Source organism: Numida meleagris, chromosome 6, assembly GCF_002078875.1.
Source record: "Numida meleagris isolate 19003 breed g44 Domestic line chromosome 6, NumMel1.0, whole genome shotgun sequence".
In the NCBI taxonomy this organism is placed as follows: domain Eukaryota; kingdom Metazoa; phylum Chordata; class Aves; order Galliformes; family Numididae; genus Numida; species Numida meleagris.
The window spans coordinates 3,118,390-3,141,055 of record NC_034414.1 but is presented as its reverse complement, the minus strand read 5'-3'; the positions used below and the strand labels follow the sequence as shown (position 1 = coordinate 3,141,055).

At 53.0% G+C, this 22,666-nt stretch overlaps 3 protein-coding genes across 8 annotated transcripts; 2 read left to right on the top strand and 1 right to left on the bottom strand.

Annotated features, from left to right (window-relative positions):
- Positions 231-7,233, top strand: VPS51 (VPS51, GARP complex subunit). Of its 2 annotated transcripts, XM_021402692.1 has the most exons (10): positions 232-497; positions 1,252-1,381; positions 1,472-1,618; positions 2,284-2,506; positions 3,067-3,808; positions 4,273-4,491; positions 4,922-5,143; positions 5,548-5,669; positions 6,253-6,340; positions 6,603-7,233. In XM_021402692.1, exons 1-10 carry the CDS (start codon positions 288-290, stop codon positions 6,861-6,863), a joined length of 2,364 nt encoding a protein of 787 aa, XP_021258367.1. In that variant the 5' UTR covers positions 232-287; the 3' UTR covers positions 6,864-7,233. The 2 variants fall into 2 exon arrangements, with proteins under 2 accessions (XP_021258366.1, XP_021258367.1); XM_021402691.1 differs by having other exon boundaries at positions 231-497; positions 6,253-7,233.
- On the bottom strand, positions 8,280-11,893 carry BET1L (Bet1 golgi vesicular membrane trafficking protein like). Its single transcript, XM_021402714.1, has 4 exons — positions 11,761-11,893; positions 11,478-11,569; positions 10,926-10,982; positions 8,280-10,231 (listed from the first exon to the last, which is right to left on the bottom strand). The coding sequence occupies exons 1-4, from the start codon at positions 11,777-11,779 to the stop codon at positions 10,064-10,066; spliced, it is 336 nt and encodes a 111-aa protein (XP_021258389.1). The 5' UTR covers positions 11,780-11,893; the 3' UTR covers positions 8,280-10,063.
- On the top strand, positions 11,821-22,645 carry RIC8A (RIC8 guanine nucleotide exchange factor A). Of its 5 annotated transcripts, none has more exons than XM_021402701.1 (11): positions 11,821-11,959; positions 12,410-12,590; positions 15,072-15,119; positions 16,581-17,195; positions 17,808-17,902; positions 18,756-18,906; positions 19,728-19,823; positions 20,107-20,251; positions 20,398-20,542; positions 20,785-20,904; positions 21,465-22,645. In XM_021402701.1, the coding sequence occupies exons 2-11, from the start codon at positions 12,507-12,509 to the stop codon at positions 21,583-21,585; spliced, it is 1,620 nt and encodes a 539-aa protein (XP_021258376.1). In that variant the 5' UTR covers positions 11,821-11,959; positions 12,410-12,506; the 3' UTR covers positions 21,586-22,645. The 5 variants fall into 5 exon arrangements, with proteins under 5 accessions (XP_021258376.1, XP_021258377.1, XP_021258375.1 ...); XM_021402700.1 differs by having other exon boundaries at positions 11,823-11,959; positions 12,442-12,590; positions 21,465-21,601; XM_021402699.1 differs by having other exon boundaries at positions 11,945-12,083; positions 21,465-21,601.

Here is a 22,666-nt window from a genome sequence, read left to right as displayed (position 1 = left end):
GTCCAGCATTTCTTTGTTCCTGAAGCTGTCAGAGACATGATCTTATCATGTTTGTGGGAAGGAGGTGGAGGATCTTATCATGTTTGTGGGATCAGAGGTTTGTGGGACGGCTCCTCCAAGGAGGTTATGTGCCCCCGGGCCTAGCTCAAGCGCCCCTATGCCAGTGCACGCATGCGCGGTGCGGCGCGCTGACGCGGTGGCTGGTTGCCGTGGTGACGCGCGCCTTCCGCCGGAAGTGACGCCCGGGGGTGGGATAAGCTGTCAGCTGGACCGGAAGTGCCGGCGTGATGGCGGAGGTGGAAGCGGCGGGGACGGGGACGGAGACTAGCTGCGGCTCCGAGTCGGGGAACGCAACAGGGAGCGGGAGCGGGTGGCGGAGGCCCCACGGTCCGCTCCAGCGGTATTATGGGCCGTCTGCGGCCGAAGCGGCGGAGGCAGCCCCGGACCCGGCTGACCTCAACGGGCCCCACTTCGACCCGGATGTTTTTCTCACTAAGGTGACCTTTGACTCCAGCGTGACCCTCTCCCCTCTGTTCCCTTGGAGGACCCCCCGAGGTGTTCATGTAGACTTCCTTATGGACACCCTTGTATGGACCCCATAGGCATTCCTGTATGGAACTCCTTGCGTGCAGTTCCAGGGATGTTAGGTCTGTGTTCAGGGCCCTGTTGGGACCCCAGGAGGACTCTGTGAAATCCCCTTTGGAAACCTTCTCAAAAGATCCTGGCACTCGCTTATACAGATTCTTATGGAAACTCCACAAACCCTTCCGATAGTTCACCAACGAGTCCCTGAAAGATCCTCATGGGGATCCCATGAAGGGGTTATTTGGGCACGCTATAGATCACCTTCCTCCAGAGGTAGTGCTTGAGATCTTGTAAGTCCCTTTACTTATGTCCCTTTACAAGGGTGGTATTGTGGCTAATAGGGACTTCTGGATTTCCAGCAGGACCCTGAGCTTCCATTGGAAGCTCATTCATAAATGCCGTTGGGACAGGTGGGGGCTAAGGCACATCTAGGGGCTTGAGTGGCAGTTAGAGTTCCCCAGGCAGTACTTAGGGCTATGGAGGGACAGCTGGAGGGCCCTAGGAGGCAAGTAGAGGAGGAAGGGAACACTTGAGCATCCCAGAAGCACGTGTAGGGGCCTGGTTGAGTGGATTGAGGATTCCAGGGAGGCTGTTGGAGGCTTTGGGTGGGCTGATGGGGCGCAGTGGGGCTAGGGGAAGGTTGTACCACTATTGCTGTTTTTTCAGGTGCGCAGCGAGTGTCGCCTGGGGGAGTTGTTGTCCCGTGAAGCTACGCTGGGGAGGGAGATCCGCGCTCTTGACAGTGACATGCAAACGCTGCTCTACGAGAACTACAACAAGTTCATTTCTGCCACAGGTGAGCAGCTGTGGGGATCCAGGTGTCTTGAGGGGACCAGAGGGCTGCCAGGCATATGATGTACCTGTGTGTCTTGTTTCTCTCCCCCAGACACTATCCGAAAGATGAAGGTTGACTTCCGGCGCATGGAGGCAGAGATGGATGATTTGGCCTCCAACATGGCAGCCATCAGCGACTCCAGCGCCCGTGTCAGTGCTGCGCTGCAGGACCGGCACCGCCGCGGTGCTCAGCTGGCTGGTATGTGGGGGGAGAGACTCCAAGAGGGCAGGTCTGGGGTGTGGAGGGGCAGATCTTGAAGGTGGGGAACTCTGAGAGGGCAGTTATTGGGGTTTTGGGGCACTAGATGAAGATCTTAAAGTTAGAGGAGTGTAGGGGTCAGATCTGGGAGGTTGGAGGGACAGATCTGGGAAGTTGGGATCAGGTCTGGAGGTTAAGGGGAAAGATTTTGAGGTTTGGAGGCACCTTGCGGTTAGATCTTGGGCTTGAGGGGTAAATCTGAGGAGCTGAGGAGATTTGATCATGGAGTTGAGGGAACTTCAGGGGTAGATTGAGGAGGGCTAGGATGGTCAGATGGAGCCAGTTTGGGGAGTTGTGACAGATCTGGTCTTTAGAGATGCAAATAACAGGATGATGAGGGACCCTAAGGTGTACATTTAGGCGGGGGGGAGGCAGATAACAGGGTGAAAGGGGAAGATCTGGGAATCAGGGATACCATAAGGGTAGATGTGGGGTTATTGGGCAGGTGGTTGGTGATGTGGGGGGCTGGGGGGCAGATCTGAAGGTTAGGGGAATCCCAGAGGGGCAGCTCAAGCTCCTGGTGCCAGGAGCCCCTCCTATGCTGACCCCACCCCAATGGCTGGCCCCAGCCCTAAGTGCACTCCTGACAACTCGGCCTCACCCAGGGGTGCAGGCGCTGCTGCGGAAGCTGCAATCCCTTGTGGAGGTGCCAGGGCGGCTGCGGCGGTGGGCAGCGCCAGGAGCTGATCCTGCTCGGGCCCTGCACTGCTACGCCCGTGCCCGTGCTGTGCTGCGCCACTACCGCCACCTGCCCTCGTTCCGTGCCATCGAGGACGAGAGCCACTCCATCATGGCTGAGCTGGCCCAGCGCCTCCGTGCACGCCTCCGGTATGTTTGCTCTGGAACAGGCTGACAACGGCTCCAGGAAATGCTGTGGGTGTTGGTTTTTCTTTCCTTTTTTTTTTTTTTTTTTTGACGTGTTCACTCTGGAACCGACTGATGGCAGCTCTGGGAAATAGGTGTTCTTGGAGCATGTTCATTCTGGAAGCTAAAAATCCAGGAACCATCCATGTTGCCGAATATTCATAGAATATAGGGTTAATTCTGAAGACTGTGGATAACTTTTACTAAGTTACACTACATATATATAGTTCTCATGTGTCTGTGGTATAGAGCTAACTCAGGAAACTACCTAAGAGTTAGTGTTTCTTTTTTACTACTATTGTAGTTATTGTGAAGTCAGGAATAATAATTCCTATTATTACTGTTAGCTATGGAATATACTGATGATGTTAAGTACTATTTTCTCCTTTGTTCAGTAATTACCATTAACTCTGAGGCCTGCTGATGACCTTGATTGCTTTTCCTTCTTTTTCTGCTATGCCACCATTCACCCTGGAGCTTCCTACCACTCCCAGCTAACCCCTTCATCCCTTTCCTCCCTCCAGGGATGACACCTTGGACCCAAAGGAACTCACTGAGTGTGTGGAGATGCTGCTGCAGCTGGAGGAACCACCCGAGGAGCTGTGCGAGGAGTTCCTGAGCCATGCCGGTGCCCGTCTTGAGGCCGAGCTGGCGGCGCTGGAGGCTGAGCTGCCCCCATCTGACCCCTCTGGCAGTGCTTCCACGCCACCTCCCGCCTCCGACATCCTCGACTTCGTTGACCGCGGCAGCTCAGCCTTCGTGAGCAACCTGTGCCTCCTTGCGTCTTCGTACCGCAGCCTCTTCGAGGGGCGCCCCGGGGCCGGGGATGGCCGCCTGGAGGCCTTCGCTGCCACCCTCACCACTCGCTACTTTGAGCTGCTGGAGCGACGCCTGGCCCTGGAGCGGGGTCTGGGTGACACGTCGCTGCTGGTGCGGGCGCTTGACCGCTTCCACCGCCGCCTCCGTGCTCTCCTCGAGCTGCTGCCTGCGGCCGGGGCCGAAGCAGGTGCTGCGCTGGTGGCCCGAGCGGCAAGTGAGCGGGTGGCCCGCTACCTGCGGGCGCTGCAGACCTTCTTTCTGGGGTGCCTGGGTGACGTGCGCCAGGCGCTGGCTGCACCCCGGCCTCCTGGTAAGGACGGCCCTGGACTGCCTGACCTCTTGGCCACGCTCTCCTCCTCCGTTCTTGGTCAGCTCAAGGCCGTCCTGGCCTACGTGCAGCTCTTCACTGCCAGGGATGTTGCCTTTGCCAGCCTGCCCTACTTCAAGGTGAGCTGGGGGGCAGTGAGAGGGGTCACTGGGACGATTTGGGATTGGTTTGGGGATTTTATGGGGGAAATTACAGGTTGCAGAGGGCAGATTTGGCTTCATTGGAGCTCTTTAAAGGCCACTGGGGCAGATTGGAGCTCACACGGCATGGATTTGGGGTTGCAAAGGTCAGATTGGGGGACAATAGGGAAGTGTGTGGGAGGCTGTTAGGGACTTCAGAGGAGACATTGAGCTCCAGGGGCAGTTTTGGGGGTGCAGGAGAGCTTTTTGATGGTCCCAGGGTGGTATTTTTGGGGCAAAACCCTCCAGTTTTGGTCACAGTCAACTCTGCATGGTAATGTGTGACATCAGTGCCCAGAGGCAGTTCTATAGGGTGCAGCTGAAGCTTTTAATGATGCAGTGACATCTTTTTGGGGTGCAGATGTGGTATTTTTGGGGTGTAACCCCCCCATTTTTGGTCACAGGGGGAGTTCTGCGTCGAGGCGGTGCGTGAAGGGCTGGTGGTGGCCTTCGTGCGCTGGCTCTGCCGTACTGCTCGGGGCTTTGCTGACAGCCCAGCTGAACGAGGTGCTCCTGCAGCACCCCCAGCACTGCTGCTGCTCCTTGCCCGTCTCTGCCTTGACTACGAAGCTACCACCATCAGCTACATCCTCACTCTTACTGATGAGCAGTTCCCTCCCGAGGTGAGCCCCCCCCAGCTGCCGCTGTTGGCCCCAAAATGGCTAAGAGGGGACCCTGACTGTTCCCAGGATGTCACAACGTGGCCCTGAGTTCCCAGGCGTCCCAGCGTCTGTGACGTGGTAGTGTTGAAGAGGCATAGAGAGCTTCTTTCTAATTGTGTGTGCTCAGAGGGACTCAAAAATGTCCTCCAGGTGATCCTGAAAGTCCCCAGGTCCCCCCCTGTGTCCCACTGTGTTTCCATGTGTATCCAGAATGTGGGCCCTCCTCTGCACATGGATGCAGAAACATCCCCCAGGTGTCCCAAAGGGCAGCACAGGATGTTCCCAGGAGGCACTGGGGCCATGCATAGCCCCAAGTCCCTCCAAATGCTACAAGGACACGAAGACAACAGTGACACAACAGCAGCCTGGAAAGTATCTTTTGTACCCCCAGGACACAGGGCCAGCGGTGACGCCGGGGCCAGCACTGTGTGCCGAGGCACGGGGAGCGGCGCAGCGGCTGCTTGACCACTACGTGCAGGTCCAGGGTGCTGCGGTGGCACAGATGCTGCGGAAGAGCGTGGAGACGCGGGACTGGTTGGGCACCGTCGAGCCCCGCAACGTCCGCGCTGTCATGAAGCGTGTGGTTGAGGACATCACCGCCATCGATGTCCAGGTCAGGGCAACGCGGAGTCCCTTGGGAGGCCCTTGGTGTCCCTGAGGGGTCCAGAAGTCATCCCTGACCTCCCTCCAAGGTCTTTGAGGATTTGAGGTTGTCCCAGAGAGGGTCCATGTAGGGGTCCGTAAAGTCCCAAGGGTGTCCCAAATGTTCCTGGGAGGGGTTTTGAGTTCCAGAGGGTCCGTGATAGGGAAGGGCTGAAGTCCCTGAAGGGTTTGGACAGGATAAGAGGTCTCCATAAGGTCCTTGATGATTTTAAGGGGACCCAGGGGGGTTTGGAAGGATCCCAGAGGGACTGGGAGGTTTCAGAGGGTTTTGAGGGATCCTGGCTGGTTTTGGGAACCTGGGGATATTTGGGGTGGATTTGGAGGGTACTGATAGTGAGTGATGCGATGCTGCAGGTGGGGCAGCTCTTTGAGGAGGGAGTGCGGCGGGCGCAGAGCAGCGACTCGAGCCGACGTGCCTTCTCTGTCTACAGCAGCTCGCGGGCACCGGGGCGCTATGCCCCCAGCTACACTCCCAGGTCAGCCCTGTGCCCCAGGCAACCTCTTGGTCATTCCCCTGCTACCCCTGGGTCACCCCTTTGTCCCCACATCCACGACCATCCCTGTGTCTCCCCAGCTGTCTTCGTTTCTCCAAATATTCCAGTGTCCTCCAGTGGTCCCCATGTCCCTGTGACCGTCTGCACATCCCAAACTGCCTCAATATCCTCCCACGTCCTTTGGCTGTCCCTGTACCCCCAAACAGTCCCGATATCCCTTGTTTATTCCCATCTTCCCTTCCTGTTCCCATGTCCCCAGACAGTCCTAGTATCCCGTGATGATCCCCATGTGCCCCGTGTCTATGTCCTGTGTCTGTCTCCATGTTCCCTGACTATCCCACAACTGTTGCCCATCCCTGTGTTCTACAGACTGTTCTTGTGTACCCAAACTGTCCTCATAGCCCATCTGTCTTGGTGTCCCCTGACAGTCTTTGTGTCCTGTCTGTCCCCATCCCCTTGTTCCCTGACAATCCCTGCACTCCCTGATCTTCCCCGTGTATCTGACTGTCCCCTTGCCCTCTGTCTGTCTCTGCATCCCCGATTGTGCTGTTGTTACCATCCTCAGTGCTCCCATGGACACCCACCTACTCAGCAACATCCAGAAGCTCTTCTCCGAACGCATCGACATCTTCAGCCCTGTTGAGTTCAACAAGGTGAGACACAGGAACATCCCCGTGTCCCCGAGGGCACCCCTGGTCCCCACATCCCAAAGGCCCCAAAGCTGTCTGCCTTCCTGCCTGTCACATGACCCCGGTGTCCCAAGATCTGGGGTTTCCCAGACCTGGTCCAGCATGTCTGGACTTGAGGGAGGTCCCTGGGATGTGGACCAGGATGAGGGCTGTCCCTTTGTTCTTCACCTCCCCGTGTGGCTGTGGTGCCAGGCATCCCCCCGTGCCACTTGTCCCCGTGTGCCAGGTGTCAGTGCTGACGGGGATCATCAAGATCAGCCTGAAGACGCTGCTAGAGTGCGTGCGGCTGCGGACGCTGGGGCGCTTCGGGCTGCAGCAGGTGCAGGTGGACGGCCACTACCTGCAGCTCTACCTCTGGCGCTTCGCTGCTGACGAGCGCGTGGTGCAGGGGCTGCTGGATGAGGTGGCGGCCAGCGCTGCCCACCGCTGCCTCGACCCCGTCCCCATGGAGCACAGTGTCGTCGAGCTCATCTGTGAGCGGGGGTAGGACCTGAGGGCACCCAGGGGACACCCGGGGACATGGGTTGATGCACAGGTGAGGGGAGCACAGCAGAGCTGGGGGCATCTCTGGAAGGGGAACGTGTCTTGGATCCTGCCGCTAGGACAGGCTTTTACCACGCATGTATTTAGGGACACATGTAATGACATACGGACATACCATGCCCTCACACCTGTAAGGTCACCCTAATAACACCCCACAGTGCCTCCCCACCCCAGTGCTGCCAGCCCCGTGTTGTCCCTGCATCTCCAATGCCATGCCACATTCCACTTCCTCAGTGATATCCTACACGTGGGACATGCTGCACGCAGCCCCCGTGTCACAGTTGAGGACAATAAATAAAATGCATGCAAGCTGAGTCTTGTCCCTGTGCCTGGATGCCTGGGGAAGGAGGGGGAAGAGATGGTTGGGTCTGGGTGCAGGGGAGTCCCTGGGCTCCTGGGTGGTAGTGGGGGGACAAGGGCATACGCAGCCCCTCGCATGGGCACCCAGTGCCTCGTGCAGACACGTGGCAAACCCATGTGCAAGCACCCTACGTGCACCCACTGCACCCTGCCGTAGCAGGTACCACCAGCAACAAAACACATCCTCTTGTAATGACACAAAGCTGAAAAGCTGCTAACAGGGAAAGCTGAGGCAAAAGAACGTTTCTTAGAGCTCTTAGGAGCGGTTGCTGCTTTGTGACCCAGCTCTAGCAGTGGAAGATCTGACATTTCAAAGCTGCTCTGCTTCTGGGACTGTGTAACATGTTAACGTAACAATTTAGAGAGCTACCATTAGATGGTGCTAGAAGACAGCATTTCAAAGAACAGCTCAAGGCTCCATTGATGAATACAGGCCTGTTAGAGAGGAGGAAGACTGAAACAGGAGGGGGAGTGCGTCAGCTCTGCGGAGGTTACCAGAGGACAAGAAAGCCAAATAAGCAGAGACTTGGAGCAGGGAAAACCAGAACATGGTACAGAAAACAGGCAAGACGAAACACAGTGCCTTTGTACAGCTGCTCTGTAAACGTAAAGGTTTATAGAGCAGGAGGCTCCTGCAGCGGAAGTTTGTCTGGTGTGAGAAAGAGCTTTCTGTTTTGTTTCTTTCCCCAAACAGGCCCAGTGTTTTTAAAGTTACAGATCTCTTCCTGGAGTTAGAGGCAGCCTTGAATAATTCAGCTGTGAAAGAACATAGCTAGGGTAGAATGCAAGTGAGATGGTGCCCCAGTGCAAAGACAGGCACAGTTCTGGAAAGATAGATACCGTATGTGTGCAAATCAAGGCAGCTTGTGGACTTTGGCCCACCTTTCCTGCTGGGTCCGTGCATAGCTTTACCTAGATGGATGATAAAGACCAAGCGAGCAATCAAATAAAGTCATGCTCCTCATCAACTCTTTGCTGAAACAGTCAGGGAGTACCAGGGTTAAGATCTAATGGTAACTTCATTTCAGAACTACAGATTTCATTTCAACACAGTGACACCAAGGATATTAACAAGTCAGCAGGAAACTGAGACCGAGCACAAGCTTAGTGGCCACATTGGACTAAGTTGCACATTCATAATTCCAAAGTTTATAAATCATCATCCTAAACTTTGCAGCTTCCAAAGCTCTGCTGATTTATTAAACTTGTATTGACAACACTCTGGATTTGTCAGATTTGCAAAAGTATCCCTTAAGAAGTGGCTGCAAGACATGGGCAACAAGGCAAGAGATAAATCATGTGATAGCTGAAAATCCATTTAGAATGAAGCGGTCCTCGTGGGGAGGGCGGCCATCCAGACAGAGGCTGACGAGTGGCTGGAGGGCTACAAGCACAACCGCACCGCCGCGTTCCTGCAGCTGCTGGTGGAGGTGGCACTGGGGCTGAGTGAGATCCAGGACACAGCCCACCACCTCTACAAGGCCGAATGTGCCAAGAGTGCCCCCCGGTGCGGGGTCGCCAAGCTGGGGGGGCTGTGGGAGGAGTTGGAGGCAGCCATGAACACCATCTTCAGGCGGGTCTTTGTCCACTGGCACAGCGATATGGTGCTGGACATCAGGACCACCCGTATGGAGGAGCTGGGGACGTGGATGTGGCACTTCCTGGCATCATTCCACACTGACGGACACCTCAAGTACCTGGGGTGGACCCTGCATGACAAGCAGGCGGAGGTGCGGCTGTGCTGCAGGATCTGTATGCACTGTAGGACACAGCCACACAAATAGGGCTGTTCACCGGGTGCTTCAAGGGCCAGCTGTTGGCCATGGTGCTGGATAAGGACACTGAGGTGGGGGTGGAGGTTGTAGAGGTGCTGACCGAGATGCTGGGTGCTCTTCACAGCCGACTGTCACTGGGTGCACCCGGTGGTGTTCAGCATGCACCGCATGTTTGCCGCTGCCGCAGGACTGTTCTGTACCACAGCCTGTGGGACCCTCAGCGTGACAGTGATACAGTGTCACCATGTGACGGTGATAACTGCCTGTTCCTCTGCCTGTTGCTGCGTTTCTTCCTCAGCAGGGAGTTCCACGGGCATGCCACGTTCCTGATGGACAGTTTGTGGAACTGCACTGGAGAGCAGCTGCGCAACTGGGACAGGGTCAGCGCCATGCTGCTGCAGGAGACCCTCACTGACCGCTAGGAGAAGGCCCTCCTGGAGCTGCTGACCGCCACCGCCACGTGGGTGACACAGGGACAGCACCCCCCAACCCTGGGATGGAGACACCCCCAGAAGCCACGGCGTAAGGTACAGGTGGAGAAGCACATGCGTCTCAGCCATTGCCTGGCACTGGTTGTATCCCAACTGTTGGCCAAGTTCTCGGTGGATGTGGAGAAGGTGATGCTGCTGCTGGAGGCGTACTGAGCTCGGGGTGTACTTAAGCAGGTGGATGGAGAGGGCGCTGGCAAGCTCCAGGAGCTGGTGCAGAAACATACGGGGCTGGAGGTTTTGAGGCTCGCTGCCCGCGCTGTGGGGTCGTTCTGTGACCCCCAGTCGACGCTGTGTGGGTGTGGGGGCCTGGTCTGGAGCCACCTGCTGGACGCGCTGTCTGTGAAACACTCATTTTATGTCCAAGACCAGACCAGTGGCAAAACGCTGGTGAAAAGTCATTTGGAATCTCTGCTGGGAAGTCCCAAAGATCCTGCAACAGGGCAGACCTAGAAAGGCGCTGAACAAGTCTGTCAATCACGTAGTTTTAGTTCTGTAAAACTGCCTCACAAAAGCCAAGATCAAGTCCCCGCTTTGGACACAAGATAGTAGAGGATGAAGAAAACAACGATCATTCCTATAGCAACAGAGCAGAGTAACCTGCGATTCTCCCTCCCGGACCGTGTCATGGTGGTGAAACGCTTCACACTGCCAGTCAGCAGGCCCGTCACACTCATAAAATCTGAATCCTGGAGGAGGAAAAAAAAGCAGAAAGAGACATTTTAAACTGGAGAGGAAGAGTGAAGAGTCCCGCTTCCTGCTTAAAAAACAATTGCAGCAGGAGCTGCATAGTAACTGCCTGTGTCTCCGCAGCCATCATGTCTGTCGGGAAGAACTTCCCCGCCTGTGCTCATGGCAACAGCACAAGTAAATACTTCATCCAAAGGAAATGTCTACATAAAGCTAGCACCATCAATGCATGCCAGGGCAGGCTAAAAAGAACCAACATCATCCAGTTCCTCTCCATTAGTTCTCTTTTCAGCATGGGGCAGCATACATCTGTAACACCACCAGGTGGTGGCAACAGGCCTCAGATCAATGCAGTTCATTATCATTTTGTCTCCTTGTTTGTTTTCCTTACTCATAAACTACCTTCGAGTTTTTGCTCATGTTTCTCCTCCTGAAATATCTCAAAACATTCTCTGTAACAGAAGCACAATTGTACACTGATTAGGGGCTTCTCCTTTAAGATCTCTTGCCTTTACACCTCTTACTCCAGTTCTCCACGCTTCTAATTTCTGGGCTGAACAAATACCCATTTCAGATACTCCAACGCCATCATTGTATGCTGCTATTAAGGTTCCAAGCTGAGCCTCTACCTTTGACCAAACTGGTTTCAACACTGAAATTCATGCATTTTATATTTTTTTTTTGGCTCCTTACCATGCCATCCAGGTAACGGTTTTGTTCATCAGCATCTTTGTCAATATCCAGAGCCAGCTACACAACATAAGAGAGGAAATTGGTATTAATGAACTTTTAACACAAAGCTAGAAGGCATCTAAACGCTTGTAAAACCTGAAATGCACGCTAGAGGGTGCAGTGGCTTGCTCTTCGTCTGCCACACAAACAGAAGGTTTGTTAAGCACAGTGACAAAACAAGATTCTCATTTCAGTTTCAGGTTGCCGGAATTCTTCAGCTGTGGAAATAAAAGCTTGGCAAGCCGACGGAAACTTTTATATTTAGGAGATATGAAAACTCCTTCCCGAAACGCTCCCAACAGATTATGTACCTCAAAAGTAGAGTGGCAATTCATAACTGCCTTTTATTAGTACAAGTCAGCCACTGTATGACCACAGTGTTCTCTAAGGGTTGTTAAGATGTGGGAAGCCCATTGTATTGACCACGCATTTGCGGGGCCCATGAGACCCTGCAGGCGTACAACCGCAATAACCTTCCTTCCTTCATCATGGTGCTCGACACCAGCAACTCACCGACTTCAGCCTGGTGACTTTGCTGGCCAGGCTGTCTGCCATGCGCTTGTTCTCCACGTCCAGCATATCCTCCATGGCATCCGCATTCTGACCTGGAGAGGAAAAAAAAACCCGTGTCATCAGCCTGACACGAGGCACCCCACATCCACGCAGCGCTGGGCGCGCTGCCCGCAGTGCCACCAACGCCGTGCCCCTGCGCCCCAAAATGGCGGCGGGGCGTCCCCTCACCCCCGGCCCGCAGCCCCTCGCCCCGGCCCGCCGCTCGCGGCCTCCTTCCCCTCACCTCGCCCCCACTCCGCCATGGCGGCACCCGGCGCGGCGGGAGGCGGCCCCGCCCGGCAGGAGGAGCCCCGCCTCTGCAAAATGGCTGCCGCGCCGCTGCCTTCCCCGTTAGCGAGCGGGGCTAGGCGGTAACGCCGCGTTCCCTCGTGGTCAGAGGGACCTCGAGGCCAGGGGATGCGGTGGGGAGCGGGGACCGGCAGGTAACGGTGCTTCCTCCCGCCCCGCGCAGCGCCGAGCGCTTCTCGCCTCCCACCACCTCGGTCTGTCCGCCTCAGGCCGCCCGCCTGGCTGCCTGCTCGCTCGCTCCCCGGGGATGTTTTCCTGGTTTGTTTATTTTTGTAGCTGTTCCCCGCGGTAGCAGAAATCAGGGCAGGCCGGGGAGGAGGAGCAGGGAGCTATTTCGGGGAGCGATCTGCTGCCGTGGTAATCCTCGGGCTGGGAGGGGGGGCTGTCCCAGCGCTCTGCTGGGAGGGCATGCATTAAACGTCGGAAAGCAAAGAGGAAGGAGAGGATTAGAGGGGCAGAGAGGAGGCTGGCTGTACGTGGGTCACCCATCTGCTCTGCTTTATGGACGTGCTAGCGAGCAGCCTCGCTTGATTTTTATTTCTTTCACCCCTCCTTTTCTCCACCCCTTTCTCACTCCCTTTCAGTATCGAGGTCCCTTTGCATCCCCGTTATCCAGGAGCCCTGGAAGCCCCCTCGCTCCGTTTTCTGCTTCCCTCCCGCTGTAGCTGAGCTGCTGATACAATGGAGCTCAGGACTGTAGTGGCCACGGTGGAAAGCGGGGAGCAAGACACGGTCCTCAAGGTGCTTCAGATCTACAACCGGGAGGTGAGTGAGCATCACGCCTCAGCCTGACGTCACCTGTTTCTGTCGGCAGGCCTGGGAGCAGGTTGGCCGTGTTGTGGGATCGCGGTGCTACCTGGCTGTCCCCAGTCTGTCTCCTCTGAGCATCTGTCTCTGTTACTGCTACGGAGATGTCACAGACTGCTTTGTCTTATTACTTGGGGGCTGCTTCTTGCTTGGCGCTTTGCTAAGAAGCGGCTAAGCAGCCTCCCTTTATCTCGTTTATGCTGGAAGAAAAGCACATGGAATGGATTTTCTTTATTATCCAGATTGCAAGTTAAACCCAGTGTGGGAATAATCATGGGCATGAAGAGTGAGTAGGAGGAGCCTTTATGTTAGGCAAGGTTTGGAGGTAATAAAACTCACGCCTAGGGAGGAGGTACAGGTGGAATCATTGTGATTTGTAAGTAAAAGGCCATTAGAAATTGATGTGAACAGAAGCTGGAATTGGATTCAGGTGCCCGATCTGAAAGCTGACACTATGGAATAACGAGTATAGAATATGAAAAAGACTGGGTTGGGAAGCTGAAATGCAAGTGACTCTAGCCTTACAGTGGCAAAGATTATCTCCAGGGGTAGTTCCCTTTTGAAATTGTCTGCCAGGGAAATTTCCTTCAGTGGGTTTCCACCAGGCTAGGGCTGGCCCTGCAGATCTGTGACTCATTCTGCACCATTCCGAAGTAGGAGTGAAGCCGGTGGGGAAAACCTGTGACTGTTTTGCAAGAGCGTGCAAGAGGAGAAGTGCGCTACTATTTCCAGCAGTCGGTTTTGAAACGGGAGGGATCTTAGCTGAGAACAGTGGGTCCCTGTTGAAAGGACAGTCTGCAGGATTAGCGTCGCTGGCAGCAGCTGGCATGCTGGAGAAATTAGGATAGCAAATGGCATTTGTTGTGCAACCATGTTGAGGCACCAAAACCAACGCTTTGAATTCCTCCAGCTGGTTTCTTTGTCAGTGTATCGAGCGTAGGAAACTTGTGAGAATGTCAATGATTTTGTTAGCCTGTCTGGAAGAAATGGAGCAGTTGAAGAGATGGAACTGCTGATAAACCAAGCAACTTCCTTGCATCGTTTTTTTTTTTTTTTTTTTTACTGCAAGACCTGATGGTGTTGTATCCTTCCCTAGGTATATGTATATTTAATTCACTATTAAATATGCAGTCAGTTCCTGGTTGCCAGGAATAAAATACAGCTAAAGCAAACCCACAGGTGTGCTATGAAAATATATGTAAATGAGATGACAGGAGCCTGCAAAGAGTCTGAGATGGGAAAAGAACAAGTGCCATGGTTGTCTGCAGAGCACAGCGATTCCAGGACTGATCTGCCAGTGCCAGCAGCCTGTGCACGGATCGGATCACAGCATGAAGACATAGGAGGCCAGTGCCTGGCACAGCGCTGTGGGAACGCAGCTCTGGAAATGCCGTGTGCAGGAGATCAGTCTGACTAACATTCTGACTTGAGAAGATGCACAGGTACAAGGAAAAGCTCCGTTCTGTGTGAAGTGGGGTGTTTAAACACAGCCAGTTAGAACAGGTAAAGACCATGAGCTGAATAACAGTCCTACTTCGGACACTGTAGGAACGAAGAACATTAGGATTTGCTTGCAAATAGCAAGGAGGTGGTACTTTCCTTTAGGAAGGAAAAGAAACAATAACAAGAGGAGAAGAGTGTAGGCATAGCTTGGTGGTATCACTGAGCATAGTCAAGTGTTTTGCCCAGCGAAGCTGTGGATAGCCCATATCTGGAGGTGCTCCAGGCCGGGCTGAACAGGACTTTGGGCAACCTGATTTGGTGGTGTCCATGCCCATGGCAAGGGTTTGGAAATGAGATGATCTTTAAGGTCCCTTCAAACCCAAACCATTCTATGACTGACAGGATAGTTGGATTGTGCTGAGTACCCACCTCACAGCTGCAGTATATAAAATTAAGCTTGTCCATCAAATGGGCACAGCTTTGGCCTGTGACATGCAGCGTGCGCCGTCAAGCCGGCAGAAGAGTGCAGTGGGTATCATCAAATGTTTTTCAGGGATGAAAGAGAGGGAAGGTACTTCTAAGGTACTACTTCTGGCAGCATGGGCTGTGTCTGAGCTTTTTAAACCAGATTCATTCCCTGCTCGTTGTGCAATGTCGTTGGAGTTGCTGGAGACGAACAGTGGTGGACAGAGAAGGCAATAAGGAAGCAAAACTCTCAGCAGCAGGAGAATTGTCCTTGTGTCTGGCTCCTCAGGAGCCTGTGCTGCTTGTTATAAATCCCAGAAATACTGCAGACCTCACTAAGTCCTGTGATTCTCCTTGCCATGTTGATTCCCTGCCTCTGTGCTGGTAAGGACTGCTCTTGAGCAAGCTTGCTTGCCTTTGCAGCGTATTTTTTCAGACCTCTTGCTTTCCAGGCTAATGTCCATTCCCTGGTTGGGGAAGGCAGTTTTGAGGATTTTTAAACTCATACTTTGTTTCTCTTCTGCCCTACAGAAATCTCAGTGCTTCACCTTTGATGATGAGGAACGGGAGGAGAGGAAGGTAGGCGTGCTCTTCGGCTCCTTGCTCTTACTGCATGGTGAAATCTGCTGCTCTGCGCTCATGTCTGGCAGGGCTTGGAGGTGCCAGCTCCTACAGGGGAGGAGATGGGTTATTTCTCCTGAACCTGATGAAGGACCTGGCTGGGGACCGGCATGCTCAGAGTGCCTGGCTCTAGTAGATGGTAGTTGAGGATAAAAATCAGCGTTCTTCCAACATTAGCAATCCCTTTGGGTTTGGTGACGCATATAGCTTCAGCAGCGTGCATGAGAAGCGTGATCCTGTGTGTGTGCAAATGGTACGAGCCTGCTAGGCAAAGATCACAGCAGCATGTGGGTAAGTGCTTCTGCTGCAAGCCAGCTGCAGGATTTGACCAAGGCTGTCTATTAACAAACGCTTTAAGCTGGCATAATCTGGCACTCAGTGGAAAGAAATACCCCTGTCCATTTCCACTCATGGCGTTTGTCTCGCACCAGGGCAGGCCTTTGCACGGCTACACTGTGGATATGCTTGGTGGGATGTGCCTTTAGAAGGACACTTTTAACTTTCTTCTTCCTGGGTTATTGTCCATCTGGATCAGTTTTGTGGTGGATTGTGCCTGGAAGCAGGGGATTACTGGTGGAGTGTGATGTGCTGCTATGTGTAGTTAAAACCCAGCTGCACTGGGTTGTGTGAGACTTTACCTTTTGCTCTTGTACTTTTCTGTTGCTGTCATGTATGTTATTGTAATCCACAAGGGTTAGATATTCAGCTGTGGTAAATTAGTGTTACTGGAGCTCTGTCAGTCTGTACCTGCTGAGGATCTGGGCTAGTAGGTCTCTAGACAGCACTGAGATTTAGGGAGGTTCTTTTTATTTGAATCTTCTGAGGTCTTTTCCCCTCCTTTCCTACCACATTGCATGCACTTCTGAACCCATTTAGTTCCTTTTTCCCTCCCACAGCAGTTCTCTGAAGCATCTCTCAGCCTCAGCGGTGTGTTTCTGGAGCACCCAAAGCAGATGCTTCCCCAGTCTCAAGGCTCTGGGTGAGGCTGAACGACTGCTGTTGAATTGGGTGCTGTTCCTCAGTGAAGGTATAAGGGACTTTTTCACCCTGCTCTCTTTGCTTGTTGCAGGTGTCAGGTAACCCATGTTAGCCAAAACCATCCCAGCCATGGGTGAAGCTAAAATAAGCAGTAGCTCATTCAGTAGCAGCTGCCTGTTCCTATTCTCCACTTAGATCTGACGCCACTCCCCAGCTGTTCTTTCTCTTGCTGGTTGTCCTTGCTTGACTTGGGTCAGCATCAGGTGCCAGAGGCAAATGCTTTGAGAGCTGCCACGCGTGACCTGGATCAGAGCTGTTAGAAGGCCGGGGCCTACATGATGCTCCCATATTTCAGGGCAGGGTGTTATAGCATGTTGCCTTGCATGGGGGTTCGCTGTGAAGTGTCAGCGCACAAGGCGTTATTTGTTTCCAACCACACAGAAAATGGCCCAGCTGCTGATCAAGTTCCTGGAAAGAGAGCTCCAGCCATCCTGCCAGGTCACGTGCTTGGAGAGCATCCGCATCCTGTCCCGGGACAAATACTGCCTTGAGCCTTTCATCACCGAGGAAGGGCTGAAGACTCTCTCCAGGCATGCTGGCATCGATTATTCAGAGGAGCTCATCCGAGAGGTCCCAGACTTGGAGGTCATCCTGGAATCCCTCAAATGCCTCTGCAACATTGTCTTCAGCAGCCCGAGGGCACAGGAGCTGACGGCTGAAGCCCGGCTGGTAGTGGGCCTGACGAAACGCATCAAACTCTACAACGAGAGGAGCCTTCCTCACGAGGTCAAGTTCTTCGACCTGCGTCTTCTCTTCCTGCTGACAGCACTGAGAGTGGACATCCGGCAGCAGCTAGCCCAGGAGCTCCGGGGCATCAGCCTGATGACAGACACCCTGGAGCTGACTCTTGGTGTCAAGTGGATGGACCCCTACGAGGTTGCCATGGAGGAAGGACTGCTCCCACCTTTGCCTCGGCAAGAGACGGAACGAGCCATGGAGATCCTGAAAGTGCTCTTCAATATCACTTTTGATTCCAGCAAGAGGGAGGTGGATGAGGTAAGCTCCTCAAGTGTTGCACCATGCTACATTTGCTTGTCTGCTGGTTTTCTCCTCTTCTTGCACATCCTTGTATTAGATACTAGCCCTCACGCAGCCCCTGCTTACATGTAAGGGTAGCAAGAGACTCGTGTGCCTGGACATTTTTCAGTAGGGCACTGCCTCTGTCTGATGCATAAAGACATTCTCAGCATTAAAACTGGCAAGTTGGGTGTTTTTCCCTCTTAATGATACTAATGACTTGTGCAAGTGGGAAAGCAGACCCTCTTCCCCCAGCATAACTCACTTGTGTGTGGCCTGCTGCCTTTCGCCTCTGGACAAGATCAGAAGGAGGTCTGATATCATCTCTGCCTAATCCCTGGGCCTGCTCCTGGCCTCTTCCAGCCCTTAACTTGGTGCTGTAGAGTGATGGGAAAGGTATCTGGCAGTAGGAAGGCTGAGTGGTGATATCAGGTGGAGAATCTAGAGGATACGTCCACATGCACACCCTGCTACCAGTTAGTAGGTTGTTGGAGGGAAGGGATGGGGCTATAGGTTGTAGGGGCAGAGGTGTTTGACATGTGGAAGATCCCCTTTCCTAATCAAGGTTTTCACTGTCTGTTTTGGGATCAGGAAGATGCTGCTTTGTACCGGCACTTGGGTGCCCTCCTGCGCCACTGCCTCATGATCTCTGCTGACGGGGAGGACCGGACGGAGGAGTTCCACAGGTCTGTTAGATAACTAGATAATGGTCTTCACTAGAAACAACCCCAAGGTCTCCCCAGGGCTGGCCCTGTGTGACATTGGCATTAGCGTCCTTTGCTTATATGGTGATTGTTAGGACCACTGCTGAGAAGCAGGCATCTTTTGTCTGGTTTGCAAGTTCCTCGTGCTGCTAGAATTCAGAAGTAGCCCTGCCCTCTGCAGTCAAATTGTGTGCAGTAATACTACAGCCTGGTCTACAGGAGAAACTGTTTCGTCTGAGCCTGCCTGGCTGCTAAAGTCACGTTCAGTGTCATGTGTCAGGTCCCTTCGATGTTTTCTGCCTTAATTAAAGAGTGCCTGGGCTGATCTTAATTAACTGAATGTCTCCTGAGCCATGCTGAGAAATTGCAAGTGTTACGCTGGTGGACCTTATTGATTCAGGGCTGTCAGCTTTGAGCAAGTGGCACCATCCTGTCCCCAGGAAGACCACAGTGGGAGAGATCCTGAGCAATGCATCCCAGCAGCCGTCAGAGTATGAATGAGTGATGCAGCAGCAGACCCTAGAGACCACCCTCTCACCACCTGTCTTGGTCCTACTTGGCCTCTGTGTCAAGATCCATGGTTTCTCTGTTACTGAAGTCTTTTTGGACTTCGACCAAGTTGTTCAACTATATGGCGGGGGGGGGGGAAGCAGTTGCATTTATTTAATTTTAGTGGTGTGGATCCAGCTTGGGATCCAGCCCATAGAGAGCTTGGGTCTGCTTTCAGAGTCCTCTCGCTCCTGGAAGTTAGAAATGAGCCTTGATTTCTGTTTAGTTGAAGAATTTCTATGAACAAAGATCCCTGACTCTGTATTCACCTCTGTTCTTTCTTAAGCCACACAGTTAATCTTTTGGGCAACCTGCCCCTGAAATGTCTGGATGTTCTCCTGACCCCAAAAGTCCGACCGGGGTCACTTGAGTACATGGGTGTCAACATGGATGCGGTCAATATCCTGTTGGATTTCCTAGAACGACGCCTCGACAGGGTAAGCTGACAGGCTGCTGTACAGAGCTTTTCACTGCTGGTTTTCACAAGTTTGCTGCAGGGCACGTTTCCTTAAGCCTGCATTCAGCCTTGGCGCTGAGCTTTTCAAGACACTGTGCCAAAATCACAGGAGCACCAGCAAAAGGCATGGTTACTTTGGAGACAGTGCTGTATAGAAGTGGCAGTTCTAGCTGGTAGGACTAGAACATTTGTGAACTGGGAGGGTCACTGTGTCCTTGCTGATATGGCAGGTGGTGAGATTGACTGAGCAGCAGGTGGTTAGCTGTGTGATTAAAATACAGGTGCTCTGTTTCACTCAAGTCAGTTGTGATTTTTGGTGGGCAGCTTAATCAGTTTGATGCAGCCAAATCTCTTGACTGGTGGCTTGTTCTGACACTGACCCAACAGTCTGCTGTCAGAGGACTGGCAGTCATAATGTTATTTGTCAAGACCATTCATCTTTCTTTACTCCTCCTGAGCGCTTGTCCCTATTTGTTCCACTGCTTTTGGCAGCCTGGTTTTGCACTGTTATTGAGCTGGTGGCCATTTTCATCCTCTAGAGTTATTCTGGAGGGTCTCCAAATTTTATTGCTGCGCATCTGTGCTCTAGATGTTCTGCATGAGTGGAAGAGCTGAAGAGCGGGACTCAGAAAGCCTTGCTGTTGGAAGAGTGATGAAACATTGAATTTCCTGTAGCAGAAGCTGGAATGTCTCAGTGTCCATCTGTTTCCCTGCCGTTCAGTACTCATGATCTCCACCATGAGCCAGGGAAGTCAAGCTCAGTGTAACTGACGTGTTGCTCATTTTGTGAACGCTTCACAGGGGCATAAGCTGAAGGAGAGCTTGACCCCTGTGCTGAACCTGCTGACTGAGAGTGCCAGAGTCCACCGCCAGACAAGGAAGTTCCTGAAGGCAAAGGTATGCCGTGGCATCAGCTGAAAGTCAACTGATGCTCCTCTGAGGAGAGAGGAGAATAGCAAGCTGCCCAAATATTGCCATCCTCCAAGGAAACCTCCTCTCCTGTGTTAGATTCTGACATATGTGGGGTTGAAGCCTGTGATACCTGGTTTTTCTCCACCTCTCCCATGCCCTGTGGATCAGTTAGATTTATCTGATTTGTATAATGCACACACTTCTTTCCCTGCCTGCCCTGTGGTTGCTGTTCCAGCTCCACTGATCTCCCCTCACTGTGGCCTCGTAGGTGCTGCCTCCGCTGCGGGATGTGAAGAATCGGCCGGAGGTGGGGAACTCGCTGAGGAACAAACTGGTGCGTTTGATGACCCACATCGACACCGACGTGAAGCACTGTGCGGCTGAATTCCTCTTTGTGCTCTGCAAGGAGAGTGGTGAGTCTCAGGGAGTCCTGGAGCGTGGGATGGGTGACCCTTTGCAGACATCAGGGACCTCTGCCTCTTCATGGCCTTCAGCTGATCTCGCTGCTGGCGCACGCAGCAGGAGAAACAACGCGAGGTCCATCTCTCTGTCCCGTTAGTGTCACGGTTTGTGAAGTACACAGGCTATGGGAATGCAGCTGGGCTCCTGGCAGCGCGAGGCCTGATGGCTGGTGGCCGGGAGGAGGGAGAGTACTCAGAAGATGAAGACACAGACACGGAGGAGTACAAAGAGGCAAAGCCCAAGTAAGGACTCTGCTTCCTCTCAGTTATCATCCCTCTTCTTACACCTCCTTCCTGCTCCAGCTCTAGCTCTGTCCCTTTTTCCTATGCATCCCTGCCACCTTCCTTGTCTTTCTTCATTACTGAAGTTTTGCCCTTAGTTTTGATGTTGTGTTCCACCATCTTCTTCTTGGGTGAAATGCCTCTGTGGCTGAGCTCTTACCTCTTTGCTTCCCTCCTTTTCCCTGGTCTCACTGTTCTTGTAGCATTAATCCTGTGACAGGACGTGTTGAGGAGAAAGTCCCCAACCCCATGGAAGGGATGACTGAAGAGCAGAAGGAATACGAAGCCATGAAGTTAGTCAATATGTTTGACAAGTTGTCTAGGTATGATAAAATTGTGTGTGTTTATGTCCGTATTAACACCTGTGTGATTTACATTTATCACTGGCCTCTGTAAACTGAAGGGTCGTGAGACAGTGGGGGAGATACATGGAGAAGTATTTCCAAATTTGCCTAAGCTGGGTCCTGTTACATCATTAATAGATGCCACAGAGCCTGGGATCTGCTAAGTGCTCTGACCACACCCCAAAGGCAGGAGGGGAAGGGGCAGTGCACTTCATGCATGAGTTTCCATCGTGTGTTAAAGGGCAGGAACAGAGATTGATGTCTCTGTTTTCCTCTGGCCACGTTGCACTGTAGAATGGGACGCTAAAAACTGAGTCTATTCCAGGGTAACTGAGAACTGCAACACCTGTGGGTTGTGCTTCCAGCCGTTGCCTCACTGTCCCCATCTCTTAAATGGGATTTTTTGCTTTTGGTGCTGGCTTGAGGGGTTGCTCTGGGCTGCTTCTTGCCAGTTTCCTGCAGTTTGTGCTGCCTGACTTCGATTCCTCCAGTCCCTACTGCAAGTTCGTTACCTTCTCCCTTCTTCTTCCTTGTTGCAGAGAGCAGGTCATCCAACCCATGGGCATCACACCAAGTGGCAACCTGGCCCCCATGGAGAACGCCATCCGTGATATGGCTGATGAGAGGTCCTCATCTGACTCGGACCTGGGGCTGGACTGAACCTGACCTCTTGCCCCAGCCTCAGAATGCTGGGCGGCCTCCGTCCGCTCTCCTCCAGAACTGGTGCTGCACCTGGAGGCTAGTACCGGACAGGGGCTCTCCCCGTGGGATCTGAATCCAGCCTGGAACCCTCACTCTTCTCAACGAAGAGCCTCCAGCCTCCTTCCCAGCTCTGTAACCACCTCTCCTTCTGGAAGGTCATCATGGCCTGGCTCCACTTGGTCTCTTCCATTGGCAGCTTTGAGACTGTCACACTCCAAATTGCTTCCATGACTTTTCAGTAGGTTTTCTTTTTCTTTTTCTTTTTTTTTTTTAAATGTGTGATGTTTGGGGGAAAAAGGGTCAGGGGGATCTTTCTGTCAGGCCATCGTGCTGACATTTGTGTGGCTGCGTGACATAGTGCATGTCTCTGTGTGTTGTCAGCCCTGCGCTGGGGAGCTGTTCTCCAGGGATGCAGGTGGGGCTGCAGGCAGGAGTGGGGGCTGTGGGGAGTGCACCCTTCTCCTGAGCAGTACGTGTGGATGTGCTGTGTATGGTAGTAAGCATGACAGTGTCTGTGCAGACAGCAGCGTGTGGGTGCCTGGGTGTGTATGAGTGCAGAGAGGAGTGTGGTGCATGTGCTGTGGGGCAGGCAGGAGCGGGGGGCTTTGTGAGATGCTTCCATCGACTGCAGGAAGGGAACTTGTGGTGACTGCCAGAAATACTCCAATATTCAGTCTGTGGCACTGTGCAACCTTCCTGTTACCACAGAGGTTAGTTAGTGGTGTTTTTAGCCTTCCCACATCTTACACTTCCCAAATAAAAGGTTGAAATACGGCCTGTGTGTGCTGGCCTCCTCACCTGCCTTGGCTTTCCCACAGACTTGCTGCTGTTTGCACCCGGGGGCTGCTATTGGTCCTCTGCTATGGCTTACATTTTTTTTATCTATTTTTTTTCCTTTTTAAAGAAAATATGTTTTAAAGAAAATCTTCTAGTTTGTCTTGTACCAGGAGTTCCAAAACTTACTAGCACAAATAGGAATGCAGATGTGATGCTAGAATAAAGAAAACCTTCTGACAAATGGGTGCATGGCAGTGATTCA

Bases quoted from the DNA above. Each gene is read 5' to 3' on its own strand.
- BET1L (XM_021402714.1), bottom strand. The intron at 10,983-11,477 runs GTGAGTTGCTGG...TATGTTGTGTAG, and splicing joins AAGTCACCAGGCTGAAGTCG to CTGGCTCTGGATATTGACAA. The intron at 10,232-10,925 runs GTAAGGAGCCAA...TTCCTCCTCCAG, and splicing joins ACCGTTACCTGGATGGCATG to GATTCAGATTTTATGAGTGT.
- RIC8A (XM_021402701.1), top strand. From the start codon at position 12,507: ATGGAGCTCAGGACTGTAGTGGCCACGGTGGAAAGCGGGGAGCAAGAC. The intron at 20,543-20,784 runs GTAAGGACTCTG...CTGTTCTTGTAG, and splicing joins TACAAAGAGGCAAAGCCCAA to CATTAATCCTGTGACAGGAC. The intron at 20,905-21,464 runs GTATGATAAAAT...TCCTTGTTGCAG, and splicing joins ATGTTTGACAAGTTGTCTAG to AGAGCAGGTCATCCAACCCA.
- VPS51 (XM_021402691.1), top strand. From the start codon at position 288: ATGGCGGAGGTGGAAGCGGCGGGGACGGGGACGGAGACTAGCTGCGGC. The intron at 1,382-1,471 runs GTGAGCAGCTGT...TCTCTCCCCCAG, and splicing joins CAAGTTCATTTCTGCCACAG to ACACTATCCGAAAGATGAAG. The intron at 3,809-4,272 runs GTGAGCTGGGGG...TTTTGGTCACAG, and splicing joins CCAGCCTGCCCTACTTCAAG to GGGGAGTTCTGCGTCGAGGC.